This window comes from Dipodomys spectabilis, unplaced genomic scaffold, assembly GCF_019054845.1.
Source record: "Dipodomys spectabilis isolate Male_0828 unplaced genomic scaffold, ASM1905484v1 ptg000125l, whole genome shotgun sequence".
Classification (NCBI taxonomy): domain Eukaryota; kingdom Metazoa; phylum Chordata; class Mammalia; order Rodentia; family Heteromyidae; genus Dipodomys; species Dipodomys spectabilis.
Window position 1 is genome coordinate 20,087,919 of NW_024870802.1, and position 22,332 is coordinate 20,110,250.

Sequence of the window (22,332 nt, forward strand, 5' to 3'; positions counted from 1 at the left end):
CATGCCTAGGAAAAAGTGAAATCTGATTAATCTCAGGCAGAGCCTGAGAGTGAGGAGATTGTTATATAGGGAAATAGTAATTCCAAGACCAAGAGGATTAAAGGTGGAAGTGAGAACCAGAGGCCTAGACTGAATCTAGTTTTAGTTGTACTACAGAGTAATGCACAATGTTAACATATTATGTTACTAAAACTTGACTCAGAAATAAAGGCTAAATCCTTTGCTCAAATCAGTGAATGAAAGCCAAACTACAGGATCTGACATTCAGTTATTAAGAAAGAAAAATAACAGCTCACAGCTGCTCTCATGTCCCTGAATATCAAGGCATTGTTTTCTGAGGCAGGCTTTCTGCCTGGTCTCACAGATGGTTTATTAAAATCTAATTCAAAAGAGAAAAATCAATAACTATGCTGATGGAGATTAATTAAATCTCAAAGTGATATCATAAATAGAATAGGAAAATCTTTATTCTGTTACATGCAACTTTGTCTGCAATATGGGAGATCATAATACATTGAAAAAAGTAAAAAATATATTTATCACTGAAAACCTGTTATTTAGGTTTCATTCATCCAATACTTTGGGAACACTCTGTGCTAAATTGATAAGCAGTAATCATTTTCCCTTTCTTTTAATATACTGTTGCCAATTTTAGTTGGTTGCTTAGAAACATTAAGTAAAATCCCTGAAGCCAGTGTAAGGATAAGGGCTGTGGTAAGGGCTGGCAGTATATTTAACATGTGAAGATCATAATTCAACTACAGATAAGGGTATTAAAATCATTAGCTAAATTTGCCAGCTCACTGCTTTCATAGGCTGACTGGTAGGAAGTGTCATATGTAGTTATCCACAGTGGCAGTCACCAAAATGAAGAAAGACCCAACTTAAAAAAAAAAACCCAAAACCCACTACTTTTCTTCCTTTTTTCTTGCCAGTGCTGAGCCTACATGCTTGCTCAGCTTGCTTATAAGCTTATTCTCTTAAGCCACACCTCCAACCCAGCTTTATGTTGGTAATTTTGGAGGAGTCTCAGACTTTTTTTTGTTGGTTGTGGGACTTGAACCCAGGGCCTGAGCACTGTCCTTGAATTCTTCTGCTCAAGGTTAGACCTCTACCACTTTGAGCCACAGCTCCATTTTTAGCTTTTTGGTGGTTAATTGAAGATGAGTCTCATAGATTTTCTTACCCTGGATGACTTTGAATTATGATCCTCGGAACCTCCTACGTAGGTAGGATTACAGATGTGCACAATTATCTCCCAGCTAAAACTTAATTCTCTTCCATGCATTTGATTTTTTTTCTTTTTCAAGGTAGGGCATCACTATGTAGTTCAAGCTGCCCTTGAACTCTTGATCCTCCAAGTACTACCATGCCAAGCAGCATTATCTTTAAGTGGCTACATGCAGATTGTTCCTGGATATCCAGGGCAGATGGCAACAGAATCAATGCAGATCATATACAAGAGGAATCTGGACCTGTTCTTTATCCTCAACTGCTGGAAAGGAAGTAATGACATGAAAAGACTTTTGCAAAATGCTATACCCTAATATCCTAAGTGCCATAAGTAATGGTAAAGTATCAGCCTTGGATCCTATTGCTGACTAACTTTATTAACTAACTTTATTAAGCAAGTCATTGAAACTCTAAAAAGCTATAATTACTTGTCTTCATGGGATGAAATTCTATAAAAACAAAAACTATTCAGGGCATGGAAAGAACTGTTGATAATTAAATTTATGATTATACATAAAAATATTCAATAGTATACTTTTATTTTTAAAATATTTATTTATTGTCTTGTAGTTCCAGATACTTGGGTAGATAGGTCCGAAGAATCTCAAGTTTGAGGCCAGTCTGGGTTATACAGTGTGTCTGAGTTCAGCCTAGTCAACTCAGTGACACTGTCTCAAAATAAGGGGCTGGGATATTAGTTCAAGGTTATGGTGCTTGCCTATCATTCTTGTGATGTTGATGAGGAGACAAAGGAGGAAAGAAGGAAGAAAGAGAGGGAGGAAGGGAGGAAAGAAGGGGACAAAAGGGTTTTGAGGAATTTCCTGAAATTATTAGCACAAAAAGAAAAGGAAAATAGTGAAAAAAGTACAGAAGTGTCCAGAAGGTTTGGCATTCTGAATTATAGGAAGACCTAGAACAAGAGGCTAGAAAAGTAGAAAGAAGGAAATATAACAACAAAATATTTTTTAAAAAATGTCCTGCAGTTTGAGGACAGATCTGCTGGATGCAAAAAGCCTATTAAATATGTAGCATAAGGAATTAAAAAACAGACCCAGGTTACTAGGCACATCACTTGTGCAATTTCAAAACCTTGAAAGATTAAGAAATGGTTATCTAAGCTTCCAGAGAGATAACAGGTAAAAACAGGAATGCAGACATAGATATCTTATACAATGGACCAACAATCACAGTGGCCTGAGAGTTTCACTCTGCACAGAACAGAGGTCACCTGAGCATTAATAGCATTTGATGCTGGTCATCATCAAACTCGTAATTGCCTTTATAGTCCTATTCTTTAAACGAAGATAGAATGAACAGGTGGGCCTAGCCCAAACTCGTATTCTTCTCTTGGATTGCCAGTGCACTGATGAGGTCCCTCTCTATTCATCATTTTTACTCTACTAGCTGAATGAATCAACTAAGGACACTCAATTTACCACACAGCTCTAACCTACAGTACTTTATGAACAGTTGGAAACCATATTTCTCCTAGACATCTAATACAATATCACATTCAAATGAGAACTTTGTCAGATGTTCCAGTAGTTGTCCTTTGTTTCCCAGGATTTACTCTATGTGAGTGAATCACATACTCACATAGAGTGAATCCACAAAAAAGCAACAGTAATTACCCATGGAAAAAAGGATGGGGCAATGTAATTGGCATGAGATTATGCTGTCTTTTGAAGTGCTAGTAGTGTTTTTAAAATAAATTTGAGTGCTTTAATTTAGTCATTATTATGGAAATGTTGATTCCATTCAAAATGTGTGACATATTTTGACTTGTTAAAAATGTATGCAATTAGTTGTTCATGGTATGAGTAATGGTAACCTAGCACATTATAATCTCTTCTCCCCAAATTTAGTGTGTGCTGCCTCCTCTTTATATATTTAGGATTCTCTCTCTATATATATAGATATGTATGAATGTATATATGCATGTATGTATAGTTTACTTCATAAAGCAAGGAACTGAATATCTTTCAAATGCTTTTTCATACATCTAGCATTATAGAATAGCTTTTCATTAATTAATTTTACAGATGGAAAAAATAACTACTTAAGAGACTAACTTTTTTTTAGGATGGTAGAGTTTGTAAGTTACAGAATCAAAATTCAAACAACCTGAAAAGTTATGAAACCCTACTGTTTCCACTAGTGGGCAAATATCATTAATGCAAGTAAGTAGTAAAGTAGAAACCTATTTGGAAGCTACAAAAAGTAGGAACTAGTAAACTATAAAATGTCTCAATTAAAAAATATTCAATAAAGACCAAGCAAAAACCAACAACAAAAGGGAAATTACCCTTTAAATCATAAATGTTAGGTATAGAAGATATTTTACAGCTCCTCACCCCCAACTGTCTCATTGTAAAAAATGAGTAAATAAAAGCTTACAAGGGCTAAGTAACTGTTTCTAGTCATACTGCCAGTTAGAGAGAGCTGACTTAAAGACATGGTTATTTTGTATCATAGCTGACAATGTGTGAGTACGAGGCAGGTCATAAATTAACAATGTGAAGGGCTCTTCTTACCAGTTTAGTTCTTTGGACTGTTTCTGACTGCTTCACTAGTGGCATGAAGCTGAAACAGGGGAAGACCAGAGTGGATGAGTCATAACAGGTGGTGTTTACATCAGTGTCTATAAGATGACTTTTCTGAACATTTAGCAAAAAATAAAACTGAAGGTGGGAGAGAAAAAGGAAGAAATTGGGAAAACAATCCTCTGACTCACAGGACTTTAGCCATAAATGCCAAGAAAAGCAATACATTCACTGGTTCTTGGAGATGGACTTTTTACTAAGTTCAGTGAAGTGTGTGTGTGTGTGTGTGTGTGTGTGTGTGTGTGTGTGTGTGTGTGTGTGTTTGTGTTTGCAAAACTGCAATAAAAAGAACAAGTAAAATGTTCTTTTATGGATTTAGTTATAAGAATACTAAAAAATAATGACTATAAAAGTTTATCTTTAATGAGGTAGATGCCTTACAATGGGTTATCTTCAGAGAATGTCTTATAGTCTTCTGATGGATATGACAGAAGTCCAGAAAAAAATGCCTCTCAACTTCTTCCTTCAGTAAATTTTTAGTGTACAGGCTACATGTACCATAGATGCTGCTTCCTAGAGACTGATGGATTCCAAACTGAAGGACACTGTAAATCTGGAAATGCCAGGCACTGGTGGCTCATGCTTACAATCTTAGCTACTTAGGAGGCTGAGATCTGAGAATTAAGATTCAAAGCCAGTCCAAGCAGACAAATATTTGAGACTCTTATGTTGAGTTAGCCAGAAAAAAGCTAGAAGTAGACTCAAGTGGTAGAGCAATAGCCATGAGCAGAAAAAGCTATGTATGAGCGAGGCCCAGTGTTCTAGCCTCAGTACTGGTACTTCCCCCTTGCCTTCCCCACTCCAAAGCATTTACTGTAAGATCGGACACACTGCCAGGAATAGTCTATAGACATACTATAGGTGACCACAATGTCATAAATGGAATTCTTCATTGTGATGTTGCTTATAATAACAAATGAACTGACACAACTTAAACAGAAGTATGAATAAATTCTAATGTATTAATAAAATGGTATATGGAATATGGTTGTGCTAAAGGATAGGGAAACTTTGTGTATTCTAATATAGAAAGATATCTTGAATATACTAACTGAAAAAAACCAAGGTGCTGGATAATAATGCATGTGGTTCTTTTTTTTTTAAGGAAGGAAATGCAAATGTGTTGTTGCATACAGAAACAGGAAAGAATTCAAGGGACAGCGGGGAGGAGTGTGACAGACATCTGAACCAATTATATTTTTATAGTTTTGATTGTTGAAACATATAAATGTTACTCAAAAACTTAGATTTGCCAGGTACTGGTGGCTCATCCCTATAAATCCTAGCTACTCACTCAGGAAGCTGAGATCTGAAGACTGTGATCAGCTCAGGCAGGCAAGTCTGTGAGACTCTTATTTCCAATTAACCTCCAAAAAGCTGAAAGTGGAACACTGCCTCAAGTGGTGGTAGATCGTTAGCCTTGGCTTACAAAAGCTCAGGGACAGCACCTAGGCCCTGAATTTAAGTTCCAGCATACACATTAAAGGACCAGCATACACATTAAAACAACAACCCCCCCCTCCCAAAACAAAACAAAACCCTTAGACTTAATGTAAAAAGGTAACCTGTTCCTTCTCTGAAATAAAATCTTGAGGATCATATAGATTAAGTAAAGGGATAGATAAGAAAATGAATAAACATAGCAAAATACTTTAAGTACTTCATTGAGATACCTCTTCGGAAAAGCCGAAACCAAAAGTATTCACTCACTGTGACCTAGGAAAAGATCTTCCAAATTTGGCTCAAAATCTATTCATTTTCCAAGGAAAACTAGAGATAGGGTTGAGGCCTTGGAGATACTTCTAGGGTAGGGTTCTAAAGCAGCAAGTACTTTTTCTTAGGCAGTAAGCCCTATGATTCATTTCTTAGAACAGCTTGTTTGATGTTTGTACCTGAGTCTTAGAAACTGGGAAGGTCTGTTATTTTACCTGTAAATAGATCACAGGCCCCACCCACCCAGACCTAATCACTAATTCCCTTAGCAAAGATGCATTTCTTGAGAGTTTATAATAATTTAGGGCGGCAAATTTTTTCAGAGTCTGAAAAATTATAGACTTCACATCAGGCCTCTACTTAGAATACTCATGAAATGGGCTGAGCTGCAAATGAAATACTGCCCTCAAGGAAAGGTAAAGGTGAGAGTTCATATCCATTCTTTTCTGAATTACCAAGAATGTAAAAATATTTAAAAGATTTGAGAAAGAATTTCTTTGATGTTTTAAAATATGTTCCCTGCTATTTTAAAAATGTTTTAAATAAGTCTGAAAAGAGGCATGGTAAGTTTAGAAAGAATAATATAAAAGAGTAAGAGAAAATGCAGTGTTACACCCCACATGTCCCCCAACTCCTACATTACTTATCTTTTAGATTGTTTCTCTGAAGATGTATCATCTCTAGCAGCTGTTATAGTAGGTAAAACTCCTACATTTCTCAGATCTTTAAAAGGACAGCCAACTTGACAGGCATATCTAGTCATGTGATGTACAGGGAGGAAAGGCATCCCTCAGCTGTTAGGTAAACCCACGCTAGGTTTTTGCAGCCTCTCTAATATCACTTGAAGACAAGGCAGACAAGCTGTTAGAAAATACCGGCATAGGTTCTGCTACCAGCAAAAGAAGAAAGTTATAATAATGGCCAAGAATGATACATTTCTGGGGAAATAATATTTTTGGCAAGTAAGAAAAGCTTCTCAAATGATCCAAGAATTACAAATACGCTTAAGTATGGAAGACTTAATCTAAAGTCTCATTCATCAAAAAAGAGAAGCAGAGAAGTGGTGGAAATTCAAATAAGTAAACCATATTCAGAGTCAATACAACTAGACTTGTGGGTATATGAGTTTACAACCTAAATTCAGAGATCAAGATATCTGTGTAGAAAGGAGTAGAGAGGAGTCACAGAGTGGAATCAAAGGCTAAGGAATGTGAACAAAAAATCCAAACAAGGAAGTTTGTGTTATCTACCACTTTCAAACCACTATCATTCTTTCTTGCATGCATTTCAGTTTTTTTGTTTTGCATTTCAGTTTTCTTAGGGTTCTTAACCCTCTATTGTGAGTTGGACTGAGTGCTCTCCCCACCCCCCAAAAAAAGATACAATTAGGTTCTAAGCCCTGGAACCTGTAAATATGACCTTAAAACAGGGAAACTATCCAGGTAGGTAAGAATCTAATCACACAAGTCCTTTAGAAGCAATGTCTTCCAGTGTTCTAGAGGACAAAGTTAAGAGAGAGGAATCATAAAGGGGATTCAACACTACATTGAAAGAGTAAGCTTTGATATTATAAGACTTATGTTATGGCAAAGAACTGTAGGTGTGGTCTCCAGGAACTAAGAGTAATCCCAGACTGACAGTTGGGCAAGGTGATAGGACATCAGTCTTAAAAGCACAAAGAAAATATTCTGCTCACAACCTGAAGAAGTTTAGAAATGTTTCTTGCTCAGAGCCCAACTGAACTCATACCTTGATTTCAGGCTTATAGGACCCCAAGTTAAAAACCCAGAGTATTTATGAAGCTTCTTACAAAAAGATCTTTACAGGATAGCTTTGTCTTTTTATATGGTGTGGGACACTTAAAATACGCAAGTAATTTATATTCCATGTGATAAAGCAAGATAGATTTATACTTTAATTATAGATTTATAGGTAAATTATAGATTTATACTTTAATTAGATTGATTTATACTTTAATTTACACTCAAGCCTCCCTGATAAAAACAGTAACAGATTTGTAAGCACCTTTCTTTGCTCAAAGTATAAGAGATCTCTTGGACGCTGGTAACTCAATCCTGTAATCCTAGCAACTCAGGGAGCTGAGATCTAAGGATTATTAAGCCAGCTTCAATTGACCATCAAAAAACCATAAGTGGAGCTGTGGCCAAGTGGTAGAGTGTTAGCCTTGAGCAAAAAAGCTCTGAGACAGCCCAGTCCCTGAGGTCAAGCTCCAGAACTGGCATAAAAAAAAAAAAAATCAGAGTCATATTTTAGCTATTAACTATATAGCTTGCTTTTAAATTTTTTATAATTGCATTGTAAGTGCTCTTCTAATCACTTTATATACTTATCACATTCTTTTTCATTAGAAGCATAACATTTACAATACAGATGAACATAATTTAAGTAATCAATTCACTTAGGTTGGCTCAAATACTTTCATAAATAATCCTCATTCTTTATATTTGCAAATGTATGTCACATTATTTCCTCAGACTAAATTCCTAAAAGATGAATTACTAGGTTGGTGAGTAATTGCACATTTGAAAAAAAAAATTCTACATGTTCTTCTAGTATGTTTCCAGTTTAAAAAAGAGGCTATCCTTTGGGCTGGGAAGGTAGAGTGCTTGCCTTACATGCATGAGGCCCTGGGTTCTACTCCTCAGCAACACATAAGCAGAAAAAGCCGGAAGTGGTGCTGTGGCTCAAGTGGTAGAGTGCTAGCCTTGAGCTGAAGAGCTGAGGGACAGCACCCAGGCCCAGAGTTCAGGCCCCACAACCAACCAAAAAAATAAATAAATAAAAATAAAATAAAAGGTGGTTATCCTATTGGCCTAATTATACTTTTTTTAAAAATTTAATGCCATTTACATACAGTCTTTGGCTCCATCTATTTGACTTCTCTAATGGCAATGTTCTTATTAGTTTCTTTTTCTTTTTTTCTTTTTTTAAATAGAGGTACTAGGGTGGAAAGTCAGGACTTGAACTGCTAGGCAGACTACCATTTGAGCCACATATTCAGCTATTTTTCTCTGATTGTTTTTGAGATATGGTTTCACTTTTAGCCCAGGATATTCTGTATTGAGAATTACTATTGGTGCTTTCCACAGAGCTGGAATAACAGACAAAAACTACCCTGGCTCAGATTTTTCTGTTGAGATAGGGTCTAGAGAACATTTTTGCTAGGACTAGCCTGGGACTACAATCCTCCCAATCTCAGCTTCTTATCGCTAGCCTCTTCCTGCCTCTTGCTCTGCTTCCTGGTTACCATGAAGTGGAAAGTTCTTTTCTACCACAGCCTTCCCACTATAATGTTCTGCCTCACTAACAACCCAGAATCAAAGAGCCTACTGTACATGGATTGAAACTTCTGAAACCCTGAGTCAAATTAACTCAGTCTTAAGTTATTTCAAGCATCTGTCACAGTGATGGAAAGGCTGCTTAACTGTACAATAAAAAGACATATAAAAGTCTTATTGTAGTTGGTTCTCTAATCAAACTTATTATTCATGAGTTTTTATTTCATTATTACTTTAGGTAACAATGATCTAAAATGATTTTGCTTCTTTATGTACATATTTACCTAGTTTATTCACTCAGAACAAATATGAGTAATTGAAATCTAACTTTTAAATAGCTGAATACTCCATTCTTAGCCAAGATATATCTATATATATCTATATATATACATATATATGTATATATACACAGAGAGAATGAGAGAGAGAGAGAGAGACTATTACCATTCTTGATGTTAGGGAAAACAAGATGTGTAGGTGAACTTCTATTTTCAGCTTCTTTCTTCTGGCTAACAGTTGAAACAAAACTGCTGAAAGTGGGTATTTGGCCTTTGGCACCTCTGTCCAAACACTAAAAAAAAAAAGTTAAAATTGCAGTATAACTCCTACTTTCTGTAATTAAATTATTTTATTGCATAAATCCAAAACATTTATAAGAGGACATTTAATAAGTGACAGATAAAACTGATGATTTACAACTGATTTACCTTTGCTAGAACCAAATTATCTTAAGTATTCTAAGATACATGAAAACTGACTTCTTACAAACTACTAGTTTGTAAAGAGAATAATCACCCTTAGAGACAGCAGGGGGTTTAACAAAACAATTCATACAAAATAATTCATACAAAACAATAATACAAAATAATACAGTACATACTCCACTAATGTTAACTGCCATTAACTATATATTTAGATACACTATTTTTGTAACCTCCTAAAATATTGTTTTTAATAATTTACATGAATGTGATATTTCACTGGTTGATTTCAGTGAAGTCTTTCTTGTCATTTTAATACAAGTTTATGGGCCCAGCATGCTTCTGCTGCACAACTCTAATGTTTTTATACAACTTAAAAAGTTCAGATAAAAAAAAAAGATAAAAATCTTTTTAGAGTTTATTTTTTCTAGTCATTTTTGCATGTATTTAGATTCTTGGCTCATAGAGCAATCTAAACTATAAACTATCCATTAACAGTTTTCCACCAAATTCATAATACATATTTAATCTGTATTTCATATAAACCAAATAATGTAGACAGTGAAAGATTCCACTGTCTCAGGACTTATTCCTGGCTTTTAGATCTTCATATGCGAATGTTCCAGCTTCCAGTCTGTTAGACTAACTAAACATTTACTATTTTTTTACTTTTAGATTTTTATTTTTAATATATATTTTATTGTAAAGATATTGTACCAGAGGGGTTACAATTACATGAGCAAGGTAATGAGTACATTTCCTATTGAGCATTGTTACCCCATCCTTTGTTTTTCCCCTACCATCCCTTCCTTCTCCCCTTCTCCAACTCCTCCCTCCCCCAACCTGAAGTGATAAAGTTCCTTCCAACATAGTGTCTTGTACATCTCATTGTTACAATGGGTCAACCTGTATTCTTTTTTTTTTTTTTTTGTCGGTCGTGGAGCTCGAACTCTGGGCCTGAGTGCTGTCCCTCAGCTCTTCAGCTCAAGGCTAGCGCTCTACCACTTGAGCAACAGCGCCACTTCTGGTTTTCTGGTGGTTTATTGGAGATAAGTTTCACGGACTTTTGGGCCCAGACTGGCTTTGAGCTGTGATCCTCAGATCTCAGCCTCCTAAGTAGCTAGAATTACAGGTGTGAGCCACAGGCTCCTGGCTCAACCTGTATTCTTGTTTCAGCATTTTGTTATTTTCCTTCCCCTCCCCAAATTAGAAAAATGTATATACAAGATGTATATACAAGAATCAAATACAGTGAAAACAGGGGTTATACCATGGGGGAAGAACATACAAAAGAAACAAAAAAAATCACATAGTACATCAAAAATACATTAAAACAATAGCAACAAAGATGAAACCTCTTGTGTTCCTATCTTGGGGTTCATTTCGCTTAGCATCATCTTATATGGTCATACGTACATAGCTTTTCACCTTTTCTGCTTGTCCTAGATATATACTAGTTATTGCAAATAAGGGAAACCATAGGACCTATGTTTCTTTGGGCCTGGCTTACTTCACTTAATATAATTTTTCCCAAGTCTTTCCATTTTCTAACAAATGGGGCGGTGTCAGTCTTTCTGATGGAGGCATAGAATTGCATTGTGTGTGTGTGTGTATATATATATATATATATATATAAAAAAATGTGATATATGTATGTGTGTGTGTGTGTATATATATACACACACACACACATACATATATATATCACATCACACACACACACACATACATATATATATCACATTTTTTTTGATCCATTCATCTACTCAGGGGCATCTGAGTTGATTCCGTATCTTAGCTATGGTAAATAATGCTGTGATAAATATAGTTGTACTGGCAGCTTTAGTATGGTCTTGTCTGTGATCATTTGGATAAATGCCCAAAAGTGGGATTGCTGGGTAATAGGGGAGCTCTATGTGGAGTCTTTCGAGGAACCTCCATACTGCTTTCCAAAGTGGTTGAACAAGTTTACACTCCCACCAGCAATTCAGTAGGATTCCCTTTTGGCCATATCTAGCATCTGTTATTAGATTTCTTGATTACAACCATTCTAACTGGAGTGAAGTAGAATCTCAATGTTGTTTTGATTTGCATTTCTTTTATGGCCAAAGAAGTTGAGCATTTCTTCATGTGTCTATTTGGCCATTCTTATTTCCTCTTCAGAGAAGTCTCTCTTAAGTCTTTAGCCCACTTATTAATCAGGCAGTTCTTTGAGGATTTGTGGAGGAGTTAATTTTTTTGAGTTCTAAGTATATTTTAGATATGAGACCTTGTCCATTGTATGGCTAGTGAAGATCTTCTCCAAATCTGTATGTAGGCTTTCTATTGATCTTGCTAGCTATGTCCTTTGTCATGCAGAAACTCTGCAGTTTTATGCAATCCCATTTGTCCAACCTTTCTTTGATTTGTTGTTTCTGGGTCTTTATTAAGAAAATTTCAGCCTGTGCCAAGGAGCCTTAGAGTTTCTACTATTCCTTCCTATAATGTTTTCAGGGTGTATGCTTTTACTTCAAGGTCTTTGAGCCAATTGGAATTGATTCTGGTGCAAGGTGATAGATAAGGATCTAGCTTTAGTTTTCTATAGTTGTTTGACCAATTTTGCCAGCACTAAAGAGGCTGTCTTTCTTCCATTCTATTTTTTAGCTCCTTTATCAAAGATTAGGTGGCTAAAGGTCTGTGGGTTCATTTCTGGGTCTTCAGTTCTATTCCATTGGTCCTCAGGTCTGTTCTTGTTCCAGTATCAAGCTGTTTTGATTACTATGTAGTAGAGTTTGAAATCTGGTATTGATATTCCTCTAGCACTGTTCTTTCTGCTAAGGATTGTTTTTGCTATTCGGGGTCTTTTATTGTTCCATATTAATTTTTGGGTTGCTTCTTCTATTTCATTGAAGAATGAGATTGGGATATTGATATATTGATAGGTATCACACTGAATTTGCATATAGCCTTTGGCAGTATTGCCATTTTCACATTAATCCTCCCAATCCAGGAGCATGGGAGGTTTTCCACTTCCTTAGTTCTCCTTTTTCAGGTTTTAAAAGTTTTCATCATAGAGGTCCTCCCTTCTTTAGTTAACTCCTAGGTATTTTATTTTTTGTAGGGCTTTGCAAAAGTACTTGCTTTTTTGATTTCAGTCGTGATCTTCTTGTTATTGGCATACAGAAAAGCCACTGATATTTGAGGGTTCATTTTATACCCTGCTACTTTGCCAAAGTTTCGGATCAGCTCAAGTAACTTGGGAATGGAGTCTATGGGGTTCTTTAAATACAAGATCATGTCATCTGCAAAGAGGGTTTTACTTCATCTTTCCCTGTTTGGATCCCCTTTATGTTTGCATCTTGTCTTACTGCTCTAGCTAGGCATTCTAATACTAAATTGATGAGAAGTGGTGAAAGTAGACATTGTTGTCTTTAACTTTTCGCCATTAAATGTAATGCTGGCTGCAGGTCTGTCATACACAGCCTTTATTATATTGAGGAATGTTCCATGGATTCCTAGTTTTTCCAGAGCTTTCATCATAAAGGTGTTGGATCTTGTCAAATGCTTTTTCTGCATCTGTTGAAATAATCATGTAGTTGTTGTCCCTGCTCTTGTTAATGTGATGAATTATATTGATTTGTGTATATTGAACCAGTTTTGCATCCCTGAAATGAATCCTGTTTGATTATGGTATATGACTTTTTTTTATGAGTTGTTAAAGTCGATTGGACAAAATTTTGTTGAGAAGTTTTAATCATTTACTTTTTTACCCTACAGATAACTTCACTTTCACAGTAGAGTTTCTTTTTAATATCTTCTTTCTTCAATCACCAGACTGACTTTATTTACCTTTTCAAAATCAGCTCATATATGGTTTAACAGGAGCATTTATGTTCATTGAATATTGATATATTCATCACACATTCCATACCCTCTTACAGAGACATCGGATGAACTCTTAATAGGCCAAAAAAGAGAAATTATGTCCCTCACTTCTGGACTAGCAATATCAATGATTTAAGACCGATGAGAAACTTTGTTTTCTTCTATTTGTTCCCTCTAGTACTGTAACACAATGACTAAGAGTTGAGATGTCATTTATCAACTTGGATCCTTGAATGATGTGTAAACAAAGCCGTTTCTGACCAACATTATACTTTAGAGTTTTTAAACACTGAAGCTTGGTGCTAACTTGAGCAGCAGCACACACTATCAAGCTTCTCTGGAAAATGTTTTGTGGTACCCCCATTTCTACCACCAATTTGCTCTTACAATTTGTTATTATATGGAAATTTTAGTTATTTTCATATTGGTCCCTCATACTGCTCTAGAAATTTCATATTCATTGTAGATGAATAAGACTTCTACTTTAGAGTAAATCCATCATCTTTTCTTCTCAAGGAAGAAGTTAATGTAGGTAAGAGAGATGAAAAGAACTAAAAAAATTTCTGGACTTAGGATACCCTCAAAAAGTAGTTAACTCTTATTTCACAAAAAAAAAGAAATTGAAATTGTATGAGACTCACCAAAAGTTACTAGGCTAACAATCAAAATGTGATGAACACTAAATGAGAATTTGAGGGATACTTTCATGAATAAAGTACACAGATGAAGTTTGTGTGTGTTTGCATGTGCACGCGTGCGTGTGTCCGTGTGTGTGTGCGCGCGTGGGGGGGGGGGGCGGGAGAGAGAGAGAGAGAGATCTTTGGACCACTCATAGACATCACTTATTTGTTTTGTTTGCTCCTTGATTCTTGTCTATAGTTCTGCTCATCAAGTTACTATTTCTGTGTTTGGATCAGCTTATAAAAGTCTAACTGAAATGAAACAGTTTTCAACAGATGTGAGCCATGAATCTGGTTTTACCTGCATAGACAATATCACCTAGGGTCTTGTGTAGAACCTACAATATAATGGGCACTTAATAAATAATCATTACTATGATAATATACTAAAACAAATCATTTAAGAGAGTCCCTTGTTATACTTTCTTCTATTTAGATGCTTGCATTAATGTATTACAAGATACACATTTACACCTCAAATGGGGGAATTGAGATGCCATGTCCAAGAATTCAAATTCCATTCTGAATGATTATGATGACTGTACTCTTAAATATTACAGAATCTCTACCTATGGTAGCTAACACTATTAAGAACTTACCAGGTGAAAGTAGATATGTTAAATATATCAGCCTATTTTCACAACTACCTTTGGTAGTTGCTTTTATCTTCTATAGTTTTACAGATGTATAGTAAATGATATTTAATAGCTGTAGAAATAACTCACCTAATCAGAGGAAATTAACATATGACAAAAACTAAGTGTACATTAGGAAAACCTCTGATATCTTAACAATCAGAAAAAAAACAGTATTTTATTTTCTTTCCTGTTCCTTTCTCCATCTGTGGTAATAAAATGGGGTTCCAAAGAATATTGCAAGTCCATTTGTGAGATTTCCAAATGATAATAATAATAAGTAATTCAATGAACAGTTATTTCACAGCTATCAATTCTAACCTTTAGTAGATTTGTAATGAAAATTCCTGAAGGTAAGAAAGAAAATTGAAAAGAGGGAAAATAACACAGGAATAAGCAGTATTTCTGTACTTATTTAAAATAATGCTCTGGTAGCAGTCTAAGGAGTAGCTTGAAAGGGAGTACTTTTGAAGCTGAACTACAACCCTACTGTAAGAAGTAAGGTCTCACTGCGGCAGTAGGTTAAATGGCAGCCAGGCAAGGACAAAACAGTAACAGCTATTTTAGGTCTAAGTCTGAAACACAATGAGAAGGAATATTGTCTTATGAATTATAAAGTAAAAGAACAACGCAAAATGCTTTATTCTAAACTTTACAAAGGCATATCTGAAAAATTTCTAAACTAGGTTACAGAACTACACAGCTTGTGATTAACAAGAAAAGGGACCAAAGATTGCTAGGCAAAAGCATACTTTTCATGACAAAAATTAATTTTTCTAATAGGATTATTGTTGTTCAGTAACAGTAAACTAATATAAGGACAAAGCTATATGGCGTAAGATGGCAAAGGACATAAAAAGTGAGTGATTGCTTTAGCAAGAGATGGGCAAAAGGCAGTTTATCTGTAGGTGGGAAGGTCATGTATTAGTCCCGTATGAGTGAAGGGCATTGATTCTGCTTAGTAAGTTAAGTAATGGTGGTCTTTCCAGATTTTAGTTGAGGAATATGAAAGACTGAACAGCTAAGAGCAAGAGAATAGCAGAGGTAAAGACATCAGCCAGTTTCAGCTCCCATTTAATTTCTTATTCTAATCTGTCTACATTCTAATAAACTCTTCTGCTAAAAAGAGGCATAAATTGACTGATTTTCTGTTTCTTATTGTAATCAGAGAACCTTTAACAGTAAGAAAAAAATTCCTTGATTTAATATGTCTGTTGTTTGTAAAATGATTGTGTTCTTGGTACTTGTTATTTAAGATGACATGAAATTGATTATGGACATTTTAATAGGTTGACAGATTAATAAAAGCAAATTTTCAAAACAGCAACTGCTCCAACTCAACTTGTAGAAAAGTTAACCTAGGACTTTCATGACAAAAACACAGAAACAGAACAGCATGCTAGGCACAAACAAAAACAAAACAGGACAGCATGCTGTGCAAAGACAAACTGACTAAATATGAGATAAGAAAAAAGTCCATTGAGTATTAATATGACATCAAACTTCATGCCAAATTAAAGGTTAAAAGATACCACTTTACAACTCTTCATGACTTAGATCTATCACATATAGTGTATCTGTTTTCTGCTGTTTTGGGGGTGTTATCTCTGAGTCTTTCAGAAGAACCATCCTAGAGATGAAGTCTTGGAATGCGGCCAGCCTACAACAGTGGGCTGATATGTTGAAGAATAGAGAGTAGCAGGATCCCCAACCAGCTGTTACAGATTGAAAAGGAAAGTACAAATATAAAGCCCAGGGAGAAAACACTTTAAGAATTCATTGAGAGAAATAATAAATTTTAATCTAGGCAGAGGGTAACTTGAATTTATTAAACTTTAATTTACTGCTGCAAAAAAGAAAAATTTAATTTTGTGTTATTATAATAACTAACCAAAAATTGTATTTCATTAGTACCTAACAAATCTTAATAGTCTTCTGACTATAGAAATACACAGAGTCTATGTAAGGTTACTATATAGAATACTTTCAAAAACTAAATACTGAGTACTTGAGATGCTCATAAAAATAATTTAAAAATTTCAACATTATTTACATTTTATTCAAATACATGAGTTCCTACTTTCAACTTTTATTAAGAAATAGATTATGGGCTGGGAAGGTGGCTCAGTGGCAGAGCGCTTGCCTTGCATGCCTGAGGCCCTGGGTTCGATACCTCAGCACCACATAAGCAAAAAGAAAAAAGCCGGAAGTGGCACTGTGGCTCAAGTGGTAGAGCGCTAGCCTTGAGCTGAAGAGCTGAGGGACAGCGCCCAGGCCCAGAGTTCAGGCCCCACGACCGGACCCAAAAAAAAAAAGAAATAGATTATATCTGAATTCAATTTCTACTAAAAAGTATTTTTCAGATGTCAATAAGCAGGATATTCATAGTCCTCTATGATCATTTTTGTTTTGAATGTCTAGTTGTTATATTAAAAATTCTGGTAAATTTTACTTTGATCATCCTCTATCCTCCAAAGCTAATAAGAATCTCAGTAAAGATAAACACTTGTTCACATGCTAACCAAATTCTTTTTTTTTTTTGTCAGTCGTGGGGCTTGAACTCTGTGCCTGGGCACTGTCCCTGTGCTCTTCAGCTCAAGGTGAGTGCTCTACCACTTGAGCCACAGCGCCACTTCTGGTTTTCTAGAGGTTTACTGGAGATAAGAGTCTCACAGATGTTCCTGCCCGTGTTAGCTTTGAACCATGATCCTCAGATCTCAGCCTCCTGAGTAGCTAGGATTACAGGCATGAAGCCACCGGCACCCGATGCTAACCAAATTCTTGATAAAGGAAAAATGGCTGGGTCTACTTTATCATGAAACAACAAAACACTTTAAAGTTATTGTATCTCCCTTAGAGTCTCTGTAATAAAATATTTTAAGTTGAATTTTTATGTGTACAAAATCTATCCTTTAAGTCCCAATGTATGTGCAGACTACCTATGATGCATATAAAAATACTTTTTCAAAATAATAAGTGGCTTTTTGAGATACTGAGCAAAGGTTATCATGTGAAAAGACTAGCAAACAAATACATCTGTGTGTGTGTGTGTGTGTGTGTGTGTGTGAAATTAGAGATTGAATTGAGGGCCTTTTGCTTGTTGAGTAAGCACCCTGCCACTTGAATTATGCCCTAGTCATTTTTTTTTGTTGTTATATATAAGCACGGTCTTGTTGTTACCTTTGCCAGGAGGGCCTCAAATTCATAATTCTCCTGGTTCAACTTCCTGATAAGCTAGAATTACAGGTATGCATCACCATTCTGGCTGTGTGTTTTAAGTAAAAAATAGAGTCAACTTTAATATAGTTTACCAACTTCTAAAATAACTGATCTAAACTATCTGTCTTGGCTATAAGGCCTCAACTGTATATAGTCTACAAAAGATACTAATTTTAAATCTTGTTATTGGATATTCTCTCTTCTTAAGTTTTTTTTCCCAGTTCCTTATTAGGATGCTAGGTAATACAATCAGAAGTGTTAACTTTACATCATTCTATTAAGATGTGAAAAGTCAGCTATACTTAAGGTGTGAACTTCTTTCCAAACTAATACCAGCAGCCTAAGTAGGATTGCTTTCTTTATATAATAAAAGCCTTGTGTTTCAAGGGACACTAGGAAATAAAGATGTGGATTTTGAAATAAAAATCTGTCACCCAAAGTCACCATGAAATTGATCAGAGATAACCCTCAATTACTCCTACAAACATTAGTCCTGAAGCACAGGACACTCAGGTTCCTTACCACCAGGAGGTAAAGTGACACCAGAGATCCTTTTCATTTATTTTCCAACACACACACACAAAAAAGATGCAACTATGTCATGCCTACGTAGTAAAATATTACTTGTAGAGTATATGCTTTGATAGGTAAAATCCTTCAACTAATTAGTTTTGTTGTTCTTTAACAGAAACATCTACATCAAAACCAAGTATATTTTGATGACAAGCCTCAACTTTTTAATTCAGCTAACTTAGCAAAATTTCAACATTTTTTAAATTTTAGAGGCATATTTAATTATATTTGCTCCAAAAATATTTTTGGCTGTCTACTAAAATATCACACAGATATCTTCTCCAAGGTACAAGCATTAACTAATAACAACTAGCTATTTGTATAAGGCTTGTCAGAATAACATTACCCACACCAGAAGAGATTCTTCACCCTAGAGTCAACCATAATGTTTACAGTAGGAGGGGAGAAAGTGAAAATAAAACATACAACATATATATACACACACACACACACGCACACAGAGGAAACCAAAGTTTCCCATAGTTTTGTCACATCCACATGCTTCATTTATCCACTGCAGATCTTTCTCTTCTTAACTCTAAAAATAAGCAAGTCAATTTTCAAACTCAATGCCAAAAAAAGTTGCTACTTTAGTAGCTAGAACCTTTTTGAAGCTATTTTTTCTCTCTGTAAAAAGAAATTCATAGGGCTAGAGGAGTGGCTCAAGTGGTAAGAGTACTTGCCTAGTAAAGACATGGCCCTGAGCTTAGTACTACCAAAAAGAAAAAGGGGGAGAGGGGAGGAGAGAAGTAAAGAGAAAAGAAATTCATATGAGCCTAGATATATAACAGTTGTAAAGAGTTCAGAGCACATGACATCTCTTAGTTGTGTATGTGGACTCGGAGAGAGATGAGTTGATAAAGGCAATACATACAAAACCTGAGACTTGATAGGAAAGGCTATGAAGAAAAGTACCAAAATCACAGGACAGGAGTAGAAAAGCTAGCTGATTTACCAAGAGCTTTTCAGCAACAGATGTTTGTTTTTAAACAATAATAATATAATCTTACAACTGAATGGTTACTATGTATAGGACTTTTTCCTGAATCCTTTACATGTATTAATTAACACTTCATATTGATTCTATGAGATAGGTCCTAGTATTATGGACAATGAGTTATAAATAACAGTATCACAGCTGACGTGTGTGTGTGCGCGCGCGCGTGTACGCGTGCACACGCGTGTGGTACTGAGGTTTGAACTCTGGGGCTCTCATTTGCCAAGCAGATGCTCTACTACTTGAGCCAATCCATCAGCTCTTTTCCCATTGAGTACTTTTAAGATAGGGTCTGGCTTTATGTCCAGGCAAGCCTGGGTCATGATCCTGCATGTGTTTCCCCATGAAGCTAGGATGACAGGCACAAGTAACAGCAACTAATCACAGGTTAACATAGAGTTCTCAAGCCCTGAACTGTAATCCTTCAGATCACCACCACCAAGTAGCTGGGATTACAGGCTTCTATCACACCAGCCTACATCTGATATTATTAAAGGTTCTCTGGTTAACAATGTTAATGGCTACTTTTCTCCAGTTGTCAAACAGTCAATGTATGTTCGAACATTCTAGATTAATTGTAAATCCAAAAATGAGCAGGCAGATGCATTATGGTGATAGCTTAAAAACAACAATGCTGACAGACTTCACAATCAACTCAAAATCAGACACTCAGAGTATGCATTCATATAGTGATAGTCCTCCTTTTTTTTTTTTTTGTCAATCGTGGGGCTTGAACTCTGGGCTAGGGTGCTGTCCTTGCGTTTTTTAGCTCAAAGCGAGCGCTCTATCGCTTGAGCCACAGCACCACTTCTGGTTTTCTAGTGGTTTATTGGAGATAAAGAGTCTCACGGACTTTCCTGCCCAGGCTGGCTTTGAACCTCGACCCTCAGATCTCAGCCTCCTGAGTAGCTAGGATTACAGGCATGAGCCACCGGTGTTCGGCTAGTCCTCCTTTTTTTTTAATCTCTTAAAACTCTGATGGCTTTTGCTGTGTCAGACTGCTTTACTTCACATAAAATTTAATTACACCTCCACACTATAACATTAAAACGAGCAGACATTCTAGAACACATCTTCTCTTCCACAGTAGCTCTAATTCTGGTAACAACTTTTTGAACAAATTTGTTGCTGGACGACATTCTCTATTAACCAAGATATTCAGAATACTCTTGTTCAGAGTAAGGGAAAAGGCAGGAGTTTTTTAGTTGGAGCATCTTGATTACAAACAATCTCTGTCCTTTACTAGCCATTTCACCATTTTTTCCATTAACTCACTAAATGGCAGAATACTTAGGAAATCCTCAGCACAAGGTAGGTACTCAATAGCTATTATTTATTATTATACATATATACATATTTATTATTATACATATACACATATACATAAACAAATACATAGTTTATTAAATTACTTAAGATATTCACCATCATAATGTTCATTCTTTCTCATCTTGACTCTTGCTTGTAACAATGAATAAAGAACACAGATTTTCCATATACAAGATTGTTCTAAACACAACTAGTCAGGATAAGTTTACACATATGTACCCCTGAAATCCCTTTGGCTAGACTGCCATTTTATATAAATTTTCTTCTCCAAGAAACCGTGTCAAATACCTGAGTCCTTTTTCTTCACTAATTTTCCTTCTCATTCACTCCTGTTATCCAGATAGGTTCTATATTATGTGGATTCTTCCATTACTTCACCACTCTAGTGAATAAACTTAACACCTCAGGCATAAATTACAAAGCTCTTTCCTTCACTTTCTTCTTCTTCTCTCCTCCAGTTTAGCAATATACTACCACTGATTTTATTATGTTGTTCCTCTATTCAAGGAGTTCCAATGGCTTCCCATTAACCATGGGGGGAAAGTGCCCAACTTCTCTGCTTAGTGATCGGGTTCCAACCACAAGCAATCTTGCTTACCTCCCACAAGTTCCCAGCAGGCTTTCATTGGGCTAGGTTTATTGCTCCCTAATTTTTCCCTTTAAGTCTTGTTCCTGTTGTTTTTTCCCCATGAGATTATTGTATTCATTTTCTTTTGCCTATCCAAATCCTATCATCCTTCAATGGCCAGTCAGCTAAAATAATTACTTCTACTTCAAGGCCTTTCTTCACAGTTCTGCACACACTAATCTCCTTTCTCTGATCTCTGTTTCTATAGTTAGTGGCAGCTTTCACTTATTGCTTTGTTTTTCATGCATTAGTTCTGCATCCTCTGAGGCAGGGATCTAGTTTTTAAAATCTTGCTTTTTGTTTTGTTTTGTTTCTGTAGCATCTAGTGTGATGACAGATGTTCAATTATTAAACATAACAGATTCCAATAATTAGCAGTTGCATTTTGGTAAAGATGCTCCATTAACTCCTGATATACATATGTGTCAAAAAGTGCACAGAGTTTTCACTTTTGTTATAGACTGCTCATCAAATACTCCAATACACTTTCTGCCTTCCTTCAAATTCCTCTTCACCTTCCTTTAAAAATTTTTTTTTCAATTTAATTTTCATGTCAAGGTAATGTACAGAGGGGTTACAGTTTCATAAGTAAGGTAGTGAGTACATTTCTTATCAAACTTGTTACCCCTTCCCTCATTTTTCTCCCACTTTCCCTCCCCATTTCCTGACCTTCTATGTGTGCACATACCTCCTTTAAAATTCTAAAATAGGGGGAAAACAAAAATAAAAACAAAAAATTTTAAAAAATTTAATTAGGGCTGGGTGTAGCTTAGTGGTTGCATATATAAGCATAAAGCATGTACACAACATACACATAAAAATATTTAAACTGACTTCTTGCATTTCTTTTCACATCCC

General features: G+C 35.6%; 1 protein-coding gene across 1 annotated transcript in view; it reads right to left on the bottom strand.

Moving 5' to 3' along the window:
* The window catches only part of Hectd2 (HECT domain E3 ubiquitin protein ligase 2), a 70,660-nt gene that overhangs the window by 43,643 nt on the left and 4,685 nt on the right, over positions 1–22,332 (bottom strand). The window contains exon 2 of the mRNA XM_042689310.1: positions 9,293–9,419. Coding sequence (XP_042545244.1) covers positions 9,293–9,419 — 127 coding nt within the window. The remainder of the gene's footprint in view (positions 1–9,292; positions 9,420–22,332) is intronic.